The sequence below is a fragment of the Chinchilla lanigera genome, unplaced genomic scaffold (genome assembly GCF_000276665.1).
Source record: "Chinchilla lanigera isolate Chin_1 unplaced genomic scaffold, ChiLan1.0 scaffold00012, whole genome shotgun sequence".
NCBI classification, from domain to species: domain Eukaryota; kingdom Metazoa; phylum Chordata; class Mammalia; order Rodentia; family Chinchillidae; genus Chinchilla; species Chinchilla lanigera.
In genome coordinates, this window is record NW_004955413.1 from 439,152 (window position 1) to 453,963 (window position 14,812).

Consider the following 14,812-nt stretch of genomic DNA (forward strand, 5'->3'; position numbering starts at 1 on the left):
ACTTTGTAGCCCAGGCTGGTCTCGAACTTGCAATGATCCTCCTGCCTCAGCCTCACAAGTGCTGGGATTACAGACATGTGCCACCATGCCCAGCAGGGAATCCATTAAGATCCTACCTTTTGTACCTCAATGTTTCTATGGAATACATCTTAAAAGTCACTTGCCTAGATAACAACATTTATAATTTTGGAGTCACAGAGAATGAGAAAAATCCTCTAGACTTGCAGAAGAGTTTTAATTAATAATTAAAAGCCAGCTGGGCAATAGCAGTGCATGCCTACAATCTAGCACTCAAGAGGATGAGGCAGGAAGATGGCCATGAGTTTGAGGCCAGCCTTGGTTACACAGTGAGTTTAAGGCCAGCTTGGACTACAGAACGAGACCCTGTCTCAGAAAAACAAAACAAAACAAAACAAAACAACAAAAATAAAATCTTTACATCCTTCAAATAAATCACAGTGATGACAGGTAGTATCTGGTTAAGTAAAATTCAGTGATCATTACAACTTGTGTCACTGGTTGAATGCCCCTAACCTGAAAATCCTAAAGATACCATGGTCCAAAATCCAAAACTTGGGCTGGACATGGTGGTGCATACTTGTAATTCCAGCACTCTCGGGGCGGGTGGAAGCACCTAAAGTTTAAGGTCAGCCTAGGGTACACAGTGAGTTAAGGCCAGTCTGAACTATATAGTGAAACCCTTTCTCAAAAAAACCAAAACCTTAAGAACTTTTTAGCACATTTTGGGGTTTTGGATTAGAAAAACTCAACTGGCAGCAGAGGAGTGGTAGCCCACTCTTGTACACGCTGGGAGGCTGAGATAAGAGGACTGAAATTAGAGGCCTGCCTGCACAATTTGGTGACTTAAAGAAACTCTCCCTAGTATCGCCAAAAAGGGGGAGGTGGGAGCTCCATTACAAAGTTTAAGGGGCTGGGGATACAGTTCAGCAGCACAAGCACCTGCTTGCCAAGCACAAGGTCCTGAGTTCAATCCCCAGCACCCAAGAAAAAAGAAAAATTTTATACAAATATTTCAAAATCTGAAAAACCAGGAAATCTGAAATGCTCCGATCTCAGGCATTTCATTTTTTTTTTTTTTTTTTTTTTTTTGTTTTTTTTTGGTGCCGGGAATCTAACTCAGGACCTTACACTCGCCAGGCAGGCGCTTATGCCACTGGGCTATATCCCCGGCCCTGATCTCAGGCATTTCAGATGTGAATGTTTTTTTGCAGGGGAGGTGGGTCAGATATGAATGTTTAACCTGTACTTCAAAGTCTTTATTTTTCTAAACTTAGTAAAGAAAATGTCAAGCAAATTTACCAATTAGGATATTATCTACTTATTCATCCCAAGTCTGGTGAAAGAGATTAAATCATTCATGATCAACATAACTTTGGGGGGGGGGATATGGGGGATTGAACCCAGATGTCTTGCAATGAGCTACATCCCCAGGCCTTTTATATTGTTGAGGCAGGACTCTGCTAAATTGAAGCTGGACTTGAACCTATGATGCTCCTGCCTTGGCCTCCCAGAGTGCTGGGATTACAGACATGCACCATCATGCTTGGGTTGATCCACATAAATCTTTTTTTTTTTTGGTTTTTTTCCGGTACCGGAAATCGAACTCACAACCTCATGCTTGCCAGCCAAGCACTGTGCCGCTGAGCTAAATCCCCAGCCCCATCCACATAAATCTTGAAGACATATCAGAGATAGCTATATCCACATATGAGGAAACTCTCAAGGTTCTAAATGACTTACCCAAAGCATTCAGCTAGCTGAAACCACAGTCACAACTAAAACCTTTTTTTTGTTTTTTATTTTCTTTTATTTTTGTCTTTTTGAGACAGGTTCTCACTGTTCAGTTCAGGGTGACCTTGAGCTCACTTTGTAGCCCAGGCTGCCCTTGAACTCGCAACAATCCTCCTGCCTCAGCCTCCTGAATGCTGGGATTACAGGCATGCACCACCATGCCAGGCTAAAACCTTTTTTTTGGACTGAACCCATACAGACTTTTGCTGCGAAATGCAAAAGGGAAAGGAAAAACCAGGCATAGTGGTACACCCCTGTATGCTCAACACTCTGAGAGGCTGAGTCCAGAGAATTGTATGTTTGGTTGGTTTTTTGTCTTTTTGAGACAGGGTCTGGCTATGCAGTTCAGGCTGGCCTTGAGGTCACTTTGTAGCCTAGGCTGGTCTTAAACTCGCAGTGATCCTCCTGCTTCAGCCTCCCAAGTGCTGGGATTACAGACATGTGCCACTACGCCCAGTGAGAATTGTAAATCTGAGTTTAGGCTGTATAATTTAGAGACATGGTGAGGCCCTGTCTCAAAATAAAAATGGCTGGAGACGTAGCTCAGTGTTAAAGCTCTAGGGTCAATCTCTAGTATGGGAAAAAATAAATTTAAAAATGAGATGGCGATATATCTTAGTAGTAAATCACTTGCTTCACATGTGTGAACCCCTGGATTCAACCCCTAGTACTGCCACAAGAAAAAAAAAGGTAAAGACTGAAGACAAAGATCAAAGGCGGGCAGGTGTTCAGTGGGGATGTGCAAGACTGTAGGTGTAGCTACATTCTACCGGATGGGTTCTAAGTGTCTACAGCCTTAAGTGACCTGTACATTACCTGGAGGATTGAGCTGGGCTGGATGTTCAACAAGATTTGTGATTCCAAAATAATCTTCTCTTTTGGGATTTTCCTCTGTACTAAAATTGGAGGAAGGAGAAAGAACAGCATGTGTGGGTAGAGATGATGCCAACAGAGGAGTCTCAGAAAAACAATGAAAAAACCCCAATAATTCTCTATAATGTGTTTTAATGTTTTTAGCACTTACGTATCTATAATACATAATTAAATTACACTTAATTTTTAGGATGAGAACTGTGTCCCACTAAGGCTGAATGCACCCTCCACACCGGTCATTCCCAATGTTTTTTCTATCCCAACACCACTGACAGACAGCCTATCACATCAGTAACATGTCCTTTCTTTGGTAGAAATAAGACCTACAGACAGTGGTTGAAAAAGAAAGGGTAAGACAAAACTAAGACTGCTGGATATCGTTGCACATGCCTATAACAACAAAACTGTGGGAGGCTGCTGCAAGAGAACTGCAAGTTCAAGCCCAGCCTAGGCAACTTAGTAACTTAATGTGACCCTGTCTCAAAATAAAAACTACAAAAAGGTCGTGGATGTAGCTCAGTGTAAAGGCTCTAGATTCAACTCTCAGTACTGCAAACATAAAAACAAGTACAGCCATACTCAGAGGTATTAACTAACAAACTCACAGGTCAAAGCCGTTGGGTATGATGTAAGAGTCCCACCACTCAATTTCTGGGATATCCCCTTCCTTTAGCTCTTTCTTAGGGGCAATGAGGGCAAGCCTAGTTGAAGCATGAATGCCTGTTTTTCGAGCGGCCTGTGAAATCTCTGCCTGTAGCTTTTCCAGTTGAGCCTAAACATAAACCAAGAGAGGAAGATAAATTGGGGATACCTAATTTGTAGAACCCCAAATTTTTAATACCCCTTGTAGAACTTTACATATAATATGACTTCACCTGATGAAAATTTAGGAAAAAAGAGGCACTCTGCTTTATTTTATCCTTTACTTACATACCTCTCACCCCTATCCCTTCCACTTCACCCTCAGTGCCTGTAGCAGACATGCAGAAATGAAATTCAATGAAATCCTCACTTTGGAAGAAAAAGAAGGCAAAACAAACTGAATATACAATCAATTCAGCTCTCCCAGGCAGGTAGACTGTCTGCAGCAAATATTAATACCAGGCTAGTTTTTCTTAGTCACTCAAAAAGTTATGAATTATTTCTCTCCACTGTTATTGTACATGAAAAATTTCAAATTCAATTTATTTTCACCTAAGTAGGAAGCAATTAGGAAGAGAAATCAGCAAAAATCAAGTATTCCAGGAATAAATATAGTATTTAAAAAATGAAATACCTGCTTTAAATCCCCATTTATCTAATTCACCAAAATAGAAATGAATTTATAGTACTTTCCTGTCTGTCAGCTTTCTAAATTCTTCTAAACTCTGTGTTATACTCTAAGCCAGGTACCTTCGTCCGTAATCGTTGAGCAATCTTCTCAAATTTACCCTTGTCATGAAATTTAAAAGTGCGTCTCTGGCGCTGTGAAGGGGCAATTGAGACTCGGGGGTCAAAAAAAGTATTGGACTCCATGTCTTCTGAGGGCTTTTCTTTGAGCTGTTGCTTGAACTGTTCCCTTTTCACAGCACGAATATTGGCCTTCAGTGTAGGCATGCGGTGCGTCAGCTCAATCTCCTTGCCTGTTGCATCTACAGTGCGACCTTGCTCATCTAGGATCAGTGGCGTAGGTTTTGTTTGATCCTTTAACTCTACTTTCCTGAAAAATAGACCACAACAAAGAATTTCTACATGGAACAATAATGCAATCAAAAAAAGAAGAGAAAATAAGACAGAGTAAAACCCAATAAAACAACTATGTAAAATAACTCTAGGGAGGACCACCTCATCAATAAATAATAAAATTTTGACTGAAAACATCATACTGGATTGAGTCTCAGCCTTTTGGGTAAGATTAAATGTAAAAACATCAACTTGGAGTTGGGGATGTAGCTCAGTAGTGCAGCACTTGCCTAGCATGTGTAGTGCCCTGGGTTCAGTCCCTAGCACTGCAAAACACACACATACACACACACACACCACACAGCAAACTGCATATTTAAAGTGTAATCAAGGGGCTGGGGATTTAGCTCAGCAGCACAGCGCCTGCCTGGCAAGCATGAGGTAGTGAGTTCAATTCCCGCTACCAGAAAAAATAAAAAAATAAAAAAAAAATAAAGTGTAATCAAATAAAATTAATTTATAAATTATATTGAAGAGATTTTGTAATCTTGTCAATTTTTACTACTGATTTTTTTTTTTCTTTCTGCAGTACTGGGAATTTTATCCAGGGCTAGGATGTTAGGCAAGCACTCTACCATTGAGCAACATACTCACCTCCTAGTCTTAAATTCTTGAGTCAGTCATGCGCTGCCAGACCAATCAGAAACACTAAACCTAAAGTCTAGTATCTTTGCCCAGTTGTAGTGAATCCTTAGATATGTTCTTACTCAAATGCTGTTTAACAGATAAAGCCCTGAATGAAAAACTCAGGGGCTGGTTCTGCTGCTAGCTCCAATACTAGACAAATAATGGAACTCTCAGTTCTATCAATTATAAAAAGATAATAAACTCTAAAATAAGGAAGCCAAGAAATTCAATCAGCATTTACAGATCACATAAAATATGAAACTATAATGCTGGGAGTGGCAACGCATGCCTATAATCCCAGCACTCGGGAGGCTGAGGCAGGAGGATCGTTGAGAGTTTGAGGCCAGCCTGGGCTACATAAGTGAGTTCAAGGCCAACCTGAACTGCATAGTGAGACCCTGTCTCAAAAACACACACACACAAAAAAAAAAAAAAGAAAAAGAGAGAAACTGTAAGAGGTACTTTAGGCTCTCTGAAAACACAGAATGAGTAACATTCAAAGATACTTACTACTTCTCAAGCTTCAAATATAACAAAAGATTCCATGAATCTATACTCACGGAGGAGCAATGCCCATAGCATGGAGATTAGCTAGGCCCACCATGTTGGCATTGCCAATGAGGCCTGGCTTCAGTGCCAGCTGGGCCTGGATTCGGGCTTGTAGTTCAGCTGCTTTCCTTGCCTTCTCAATGGCATCATTCATGAAAGTGGCAGCCTGGGAAGGCTGGATAGTGTTGCCTATCGGAAGTCGCTCTGGTTGAGATGAAGAAGGAGTCTTTGGCTGTCAGAGAGAGAAGTCAAAGGGATTAAAATAGACAGACAGATCTACACACACATATACCCCACACAGACTATGGTAGATGACTGTAGAGGGGAATCTTTTGAACTCTCATTTGAATGGATGACAAGAAATGTGAAGAGTAATGTGGCCACAGTACCTGAGGTGTCGGGGGGCTAATGAAGCTCAGCTGTTTTTTCCTCTCTTCGATTTGTCGTGTTGCTGCCTCCATCATCTGTTTAATCTAGTTTCCAAGTAGGAAAAATTGAACAGGTGTTAATTTCTCTTTTTTTTTTTTTTGCGGTACTGGGAATTAAACTCACGACCTCACACTTGCCAGACAAGTGCTGTGCCGCTGAGCTATATCCCCAGCCCTCTTTTTTGTTTCTCCTAAACAGTTGCTAAACCCAAAACACACTCAGATTTGCCTAAAAATTCCCAAATGACTCCAACATACTCTTCCTGCACAAAAACTAGAAAATACAGTAAACACAAGCCTACAGAGCTGAGCATTAGAATTTTTCAACTTTCTTCTCAAGGCAGGATTGGTATATAGTTAGACAGTAACGTAGTCTGGTGATTTAAGACACAAACTTGAGTATGATTCTATTTTTTTGTCTTTTTGAGACAGGGTCTCCCTATGCAGGTCAGGCTGACCGTGAGTTCACTTTTTAGCCCAGGCTGGCCTCAAACTCACAATGATCCTCCTGCCTCTGCCTCCCAAGTGCTGGGATTACAGGCATGAACCACCCCGATTCTTTTTATTTAATTTTACAGTACCCTCTTGATACACATAATGATTCCCAATTCATCAGAGGGAATTTGTTATCTGTACAAATATATCTTTTTTTTTTTTATTTTGTCTTTTTGAGACTGGGTCTCGCTATGCAGTTCAGGCTGGCCTCGAACTTGCAACGATCCTCCTGCCTCAGCCTCCCGAGTGCTGGGATTACAGGCATGAGCTACCACACCCGGCCCTGTACAAATATATCTTGATTCTTCTTTCTTCGTCCATTCCCCTCTCCTCCTGTCAACCCCCACCTCACCCTTTCTGAGTATGATTCTTAACTCTGTCAGATCCTACCTGTGTTGAACAGGTACTTAATCTCTAAGCCTCCCAATGCGTAAAGGAAGGAAAATAATACCTACTACCTACTTTACAGGGCTATTTTGAACATGTAAATAATGCATGCAAACCTCCCAACAAAACCCATACAAATTATTCCCTTTCAATGTTTTTATCTTTCTTTTTTGTGGTACTCTTTACTGAACCCTGAGCTCCATCTCTAGCCCATCATTCATTCATTCATTCATTCATTGAGATAGACTGTCCATAAATTCCTAAATTGTTCAGGTTGGGCTCAAACTTGAAATTCTCCAGCCTCAGCCTCCCAGAGTGGTAAAACTGAGAGTGCAGGCCAAGTGGCCATGGTTTCAAGGCCAGTCTGCACTACAAATCGGTGGTAGTGCTCTTCTTTGTTTTTCTTTTTTTTTAGACAGGGTCTCATGATGAGGTTAATTTTTTTTTTTTCTTTCTTCTCATACCAGGTATCGAACTCAGGACCTTGCGCTTGCCAGGCAGGCTCTTTGCCGCTGAGCTAAATCCCCAGCCCATCACGATGAGGTTTAGGTTGGCCTTGAGCTCACTATATAATGCAGGCCGGCCCTTTGAACATATAACACATAGCAACCCTCCTGCTTCAACCTCCCTAATGCTAGGATTACAGGCATGTGCCACCATACCTGGCTTCAAGTTTTTTTTTTCTTTAAATTTGCTTTTAACATCCTTCTTGAGTAGGTGATATATTTATACCATTCAAAAGTTTTTGATTTTTTTTCATTGTTTTTTGATACAAGGTTTCACTATGTAGCTCAGGCTTGTCTTGAACTCATTTCGCAGCCCAGGCTGGCCTTTAACTCACAGCAATCCTCTTGCCTCTCAGCCTACCTGATGCTGGAGTTATAGGCATGTGCCATCACACCTGGCTTATTTAAAAGTTTTTAAATTAATAAAAGAGAATCTTGGGGGCTGGGAATTTAGCTCAGCGGCACAGCGTCTGCCTGGCAAACACGAGGTTGTGAGTTCGATTCCCAGTACTGTTAAAAAAAAAAAAAAAGGGAATCTGGGTGTCGAGGCATATGCTTGTAATTCCAGCACGTGGGAGGCTAAGACAGGAGATCACCATGAGTTTGAGGCCAGTCTGGGCTACACAGGGAGACCCAGCCTCAAAATAAATAAATAAATGAATGAATGAATGAATGAATAAATAAATAAATAAATAAATAAAAAGGGGGACTGAATTCTTCCATCCTCATTCTTTATATTAAAAAAAATCCTAATTCTTTTTCTTCTAAGAATACCATACATATAAAATCCATCCATCCATATAATTGTATATATTCTATCCCTGCTACAAACTTTCATAACTACTTTATCCTCCCCTAAATTTTTCTGTCCTGTACTAGAGACTGAACGGAAGATCTCTGCACTGAGCTACATTCCCAGCCCCTCCTTTTTCGACAGGGGTGGTTAGGAGGAATCAAACTCAGGACCTCACGCTTGCCAGGCACGTGCTGCACCACTGAGCTAAATTCCACCCACTTTTTTTTTCTAATTTTGACTAAGCTGCTAAAGTGCCCAGGTTGGACTCAAACTTGTAATTCTCCTGACTCATCCTCTCAGAGTGCTGGGATTATAGGTGTGTGGCACTATACCTGGCCCCAGTTTTTAAAAATGGTTAATGAAGTATTTATTGCTTATAAAGTATCAAAATTGTTGAACAGTATTCATCTTAAAAACACTTGTTAGGGGCTGGGCATTTAGCTCAGCAGCATAGCACCTGCCTGGCAAGCTCGAGGTCGTGAGTTCGATTCCCAGTACTGGAAACACCCCCCCCACAAAAAAAAGGAAAAACACTTGTTAAATACAAGTCAACTTGAAATTATTTATAAATAGGTTATATGTTCTTTCCATATCTGAAAAATTCTTTTGTGTATTCAAAATGAATTTTTTGGCTTGTTTGGTGTTTTTTTTAGTTTTTGAGACAGGATCTCACTACATAGTTCAGGGTGTCCTTGAACTCAACATGTAGAACAGACTGGCCTCAAACTCAAGGTGAGTCCCCTGCTTCAGCCTCCCAAGTGGTGGAATTATAGGCATGTGCCACCATGTCCAGCAATTTTTTTTTTTTTTTTCTTGGTGACATCTTGGGAATTGAAAGCAGTCTTCATGCTGAACTGCATCTCCCCTCACCCACCTTTTTACTTGGAGACAGTCTTCTAATTTGCTCATGTGGGGCTAGAATTTATTACCCTTCTGACTCAGAGATAGCAGTAAATCCCTGATTTATGAACATTCAAGTTGCTAATTTTCACAGAAAGGGACCTCGAATTATAATCATTTGTAGATGTGAACAAATTGTAAAGTAGCTCATGTGTCTACCTTACCATTTTAAGGTAACAGTAAAAGTAAAAATAGTTTATTTACAGTATTTTTGAGTGTATGCTGGTTCTCTTATGCTTTACATTGTATATTTGTTCAGAAGTGTGTAAGACTCACTTTGTTGGACTTATGGGATCCAACTTATTTATATTCTCCTAGAACAGAACTCATTCGTAAGTGAGGGACATACTGTATAGGCTGTGTCACCATGCCCAGCAACAAACTGAATTCTGATCCTTTCATTTAATTTTCCCAATGACCCAATGAAGCAGATATTGGATAAACAATGTAATACATTTGTTTGACACATGGTAGGTACTCAGTAAACACAATTTCAGTAATCCTCAACTGGAATATTCCTGGTTAAATTAAGGAATGTTAAAATGTAAAGCAGGAAATAAAAACTTCCCAAAATACTAAACACTATTTCAAATCAAGATCACAGTAAGAACGGACCCATGTTCCTCTCATTTCAACTCACGAAATCACTGTGCTTCCAGTCCCTCATAACTAACCTGGAGCTTAGTCAGCATGCCAGGGCTCTCAGATGGAGGTCCAGGGATCACTTCTGGCTCCTCTTCTACCTCTTCAAAACGGGGTATTCGTCGTTTCTTTACTCCTGATGATTCCTTGGATATTTCAGAGTCATCACCAAACACCTCCTAAAGAAACCCAAGATGAGAAAAAATTGTATCCCTCTCCTTGGGGAGAAGGGAAGAATTATTCTAGCCCCTACCAGCATTCTGTGGTTTCCCCAGGGGAATAGGATGCAACCTTGCAAATAACTACTTGCCAGAAGCAGGGTCTTCTAGACTCTCCACCAAGTGGACCATTTCACTCAACTTCATTGTTCTCCTACTGCAGTCAAGCAAACTTTATCCCCATCTTCTCATAAAGGTTCCCATCTCAAGGCCTTTGCAAATGCTACTGCCCACATTTATAAAGCTTTTCCTCAACTTTTCCACAACCCTTATTCCAAATCCTATCTAAAACTCACCTCCTCCAGGAAGTTTTCCTCATTAGAACCTTAACCACTCAGATCAAACTTTTGTTTCACATCTTCTTAGCACTTAAGAGCTTGGTTCATATTAGGTTAAGCTACATTGTTAATACTGTTTGCCGAGTGTTAGGTCTTTCAGTGGTGGTAGTTTCTCCCAACTCAGCTCTTCCAGGACAGGGGCTTTCTCTTTCTCAGTATTCCCCAGTAATGCTTTATTCTCACCAATGGGAACTCAAATAGGCTAATTTGCAAGGTGAATTTAACAGGACCAAGAGTGGCCAACTGGAAGGGACAATGGGAAAAAGCAAATGTACACACCGGTGGTAGGCTTTGGGTGACATCCCCTCTTCACTAGGAGGGCTCGTGTTTTGCAAGGACATATCCTCGGCCAGGGGCGAGCGCTTCCTGGAACTCCTACAGTTCAAGAAAAAGGACTCTCCCATAATATATTGTGTGGAGTGGGGACCTGAATGGACCAAAAATGGGACCCATATCCCATGGCTATCTAGACACCTCCTTTGAGAAACCATTTTTACTAATCCCACCCAGTGTAGTTACTTTGCTCATAGCATGGTCTCCGCACTTACACAGTGGCACGCCTTATCCTAATATAATCTTCATGTACAGATCTGTGTATATGGTGGATTAATTACTCCCCCTTAAGTAACAAAACTTAGTGTAAGTTTGAAATTCTATAATCAACCCTAAAATTTATATGGAACAGCTACTCAGATTTTAAAACTTGTGACTATATTTTATTGTACCCTCCATCTTTTTGAATTGCCAATTTTTTTGTAAAGGGAAGGACTATCTCTCAGTCCTCTGATCACCCTACAATGCTCTAAGAATAAAAGGCACAAGAATTTCTTTTTATTGGTTCAATAGCCTAGCCAAAGAACCAAGCAGACATTGCTAAGCAACTCTGTGTCTCTGGAAATCAATGGGATAGCCAAGGTACCAAAAGCACTTTGAAGGTTTGATGTGAACCACAGAAACATTTTTAAAAAAGAGACAGAGGTAAATGTGATAGAGATTGGCTACTTGAGTGAAATAGGAGAGAGAGATCAGCTAATTGACACTGCTAAAACTGAAAAAGGCCACAACCAATCAGTAAAACTGAATACAAAGTGTAGTAGGAAAGAATATTGCCAGCCACTTTGTACCCCATGGGGCCAGATGATCTGCAATATACTATATAGAAAATGCTAAGCTCTCAAGAGTATGCAATAATTTTTAGGTATCCTATCTACAAGTGTAATGCAAAGAAACCTATCTACAAATTGTAGTGAGATCTACAATTTAGGTAGCAATGGAGTCACATTCTGAAGCAACTTAGTAAATTTCAAATAAATCAAAAGATACAAAATCTTAGAGCAATCAATTTATATGTACTAGTAAGGGGGGGGTGGAGAAACATGAGCACCAAAACTCCTAACTCATGAAAACAGGACTAAGCTTCCTATTAATTCTTGAAATATTTCAAATGAACTTAGTGCATCACCATAAGATGGTGATAATACAAATTCACCTCCTCTACTTTAGTCTAAGGACCTCTCTTGAACATTAGGTATTCTAATGGTAAATATAAATGTGTGAGCCAGGTAAATTCAACTTTGTTATCCAAACATTTCTGAGCTTATTAGATGCCGAACTGAAACCTACCTTTAGCTCGCGTTTTCTGCTCCTGTCACTGCTAGACTTGGAATGCCTGGAGCTTCGGCCTTCCTCTACAGCTTCAAACAGTTTATCCACAAATCGAAGTGTAGAATCATCAAGAAAAGGTTTCAGATGGTCTGACATGAAAAAAGAGGTGGTAGGATTGAAAAGGTTAGAGTATAGAGTCCAGGACTAGGCATGTAACATAACTAGGCATGTAACACTAGTACTGGAATTTTATCCACAGGAAGGAGGGACATTTTCTTTTTAAAGTTCTCTGTGGCATTCCCATAAATTGTTACATTAAATAACCATGCTGTGTAAAGTAAAAATACAGTTATAATTGATTTTTGGAATGAGAAGCAGCATAGCCATCACAACCTGTTTAAGTTGAGCATTGGAGTTTAAGATGAACCCACTCAAAATTTTCCCAAATAGCAAGTTGTAGATTAGTACAGTAGTAGCAACTATCTCAATGAACTTTTTTTTTTTAGTCTTTTTGAGACAGGGTCTTACTATGCAGTTCAGGCTGGCTTTGAACTCACTTTGTAGCCCAGGCTCATCGAAATAATCCTCCTGCCTCAGCCTCCCAAGTGCTGGGATTACAGGCATGCACCACCACATCCAGCTTCCACGAACTTTTTAAATGTACTTTATAAAGACTTCCTTATGCTGTGGTGTCAAACTGAATCTGAATACACCTCTCTGATTTTAGCATATTTCCTGAGTGAATCTAACATAGGTGACTAAGTATGGCGGTCAGAGAATCAGTCTGAGATTCAAAATATTCCACAAGTAATACAAAAAATGAGCAATGTAGAAATATTAATTATTTAAATTATTTCTATTATAATGCAAAATAAAACGTGGGCCTGACCTTTCCTTAGGTGCTCCTAAAAGGGAGAATTTGGGAATGTTCAAAGCAGTATTTGTGATCATCCTGTAGGTTACATCAAAAGAGCCATACATACCAGCTGCCTTTTTCTTGTCCATGCCCTTCCCCACACAGTTCAACGCTGCTGTGACCACCGTGGGCTCTGAGAAGCCCAGTACCCTCTTCACTGTCTTCTCTATCCATGGTTTCAGCTCATCCAGCTCCCTCTTAGACAGTGCCATTTTCCCAGAAAAGGAGAATGACAGCTCAAACAGGACTCTACACCTAAAAAGAAACCAGGAAAGAGTTAAATTAGAGAATAGGAAAAAATTAAAAATATCCAGGACAATGCTTAGTATATCTGGAATGCCTACTCCACCTCTACTCTCAATCCATAAACAAGTTCCTCTACTTCATTTGAAGGAAAATATTTTCCCTGAGAACTAGACTCCAAAGCAAAAGAAATAAATTCCATTTAATTTTTAATCCTAACTCAGTTAAGCACCAATCAATGACATCTGTGGGATAACAATCTTTGAGAATAACCTAGTCTGAAAAATGAGTTCTAGCTTCTTTTTTTGTCTTTTTCAGACAAGGTCTCGCTATGCAGTTCAGGTTGGTCTTGAGCTCACTTTGTAGCCCAGGCTGGCCTTGAACTCTCAGCAATCCTCATACCTCAGCCTCCTGAGTGCTGGGATTACAAGTGTGTGCCACCATGCCCAGCTCTAGTTTCTTTTTTTGTTTTTGGGAATCAAACTCAGGACCCTGCGCTTGCTAGGCAGGCGCTTGTGCTGCTGAGCTATATCCCCAGCCCTCTAGCTTCATTTTTGATCCTGATGAACATTAACATTAAAACAAGACAAAAAGTCCATCGAAGCTGGACATGGTGGTGCATGCCTGTAATTGCAGCTACGTGGGAGACTAACACAGGAGGATCACCATTTTGAGGCCAGCCCAGGCAAACCTGGCCAGACTCTATCACAAAATACAATAAAATAAAATGTTGGGGATGGAGCTCAATAGTAGGGCAGTTGCAGTTCCTGAGTTCAACTCCCAAGACTGAAGAAATAACAAAGTTCATCCAAAGGAAAGCCTTTCTTTTTTTCCTACTTTCTAAGCTGGTATTGCCTAACCCAGCTCTGACCTTGGGTTTCTCTCTAAGAAAGGTCTATCCATGTCAGCTAACAGGTATAAAATCTCAGAATCCGTGAGAATGTTCTATCACACTTCTCTAATTTTTCATGTATAACAGTGGGAATTCTATAAACAGATAATTCTGTCTCATGCTCAATAGTTTGACAGCTCACTTGATAAGAGTAATCGCTCAGCTCACAAGAATACTTTCATCTTGTATTCTCTTTTTACCTTTATTCTTTTATTTTTTAGCTCAGCATAGAAACAGTATCATAAAGGCTGATAGATCTTTATTTTTGAATGCAAGTTGGTATAAAATTTCAGTGTTATTCACATTTACATTTGATCTCCTCCTCAAATCTTCAAACAGCCAGCCAAGCACTGAGATTTTATTCATTTATTTATTGACAGGGGGCTGAGGATTTAGCTCAGTGGCACAGCGCCTGCCTGGCAAGCATGAGGTCATGAGTTCGATTCCCAGTACCGGAAAAAAACAAAAAAACAACGTTTATTTATTGACTATACTGTGTAATAGTCAACAAACTGAACTGACCTCAACTTCTAAGATAACCTCTTAGGATTGCCACTCATCACACTGTGATCTGGGAATCAATCTTTCAAGATGTTTTAAGACATCTCTTCTTCTAAAAGCTACAGTCTGATTAATTTCTACCTTTTTTTGAGAGGATCTCACTCTGTAATTCAGGCTGACCTCAAACTCATGGTGATCTTCCTGCCTCAGCCTCCTGAATGCTGGAATTACAAGTGTGAGCCGCCATACCCAGTTAACTTCTATATTCTTTTTTTTTTTTTTTTTTTTTTTCCGGTACCGGGAACCGAACTCACGACGTTGCGCTTGCCAGGCAGGCGCTTTTGCCGCTGAGCTAAATCCCC

At 40.4% G+C, this 14,812-nt stretch overlaps 1 protein-coding gene across 3 annotated transcripts in view; it reads right to left on the bottom strand.

Annotated features, from left to right (window-relative positions):
• Positions 1-14,812, bottom strand: part of Prpf3 (pre-mRNA processing factor 3) — a 26,191-nt gene that overhangs the window by 9,893 nt on the left and 1,486 nt on the right. For all 3 annotated transcript variants that reach the window (XR_001232982.1, XM_005378686.2, XM_005378687.2), the window contains exons 2-9: positions 12,882-13,069; positions 11,917-12,047; positions 9,770-9,916; positions 5,973-6,056; positions 5,595-5,815; positions 4,078-4,384; positions 3,291-3,457; positions 2,629-2,708 (exon numbers count right to left, since the gene is read on the bottom strand). Coding sequence is in view for 2 of the 3 variants with exons in the window: in XM_005378686.2 (XP_005378743.1) it covers positions 2,629-2,708; positions 3,291-3,457; positions 4,078-4,384; positions 5,595-5,815; positions 5,973-6,056; positions 9,770-9,916; positions 11,917-12,047; positions 12,882-13,026 (1,282 nt within the window). In the remaining variant the exon portion in view is untranslated. The remainder of the gene's footprint in view (positions 1-2,628; positions 2,709-3,290; positions 3,458-4,077; positions 4,385-5,594; positions 5,816-5,972; positions 6,057-9,769; positions 9,917-11,916; positions 12,048-12,881; positions 13,070-14,812) is intronic.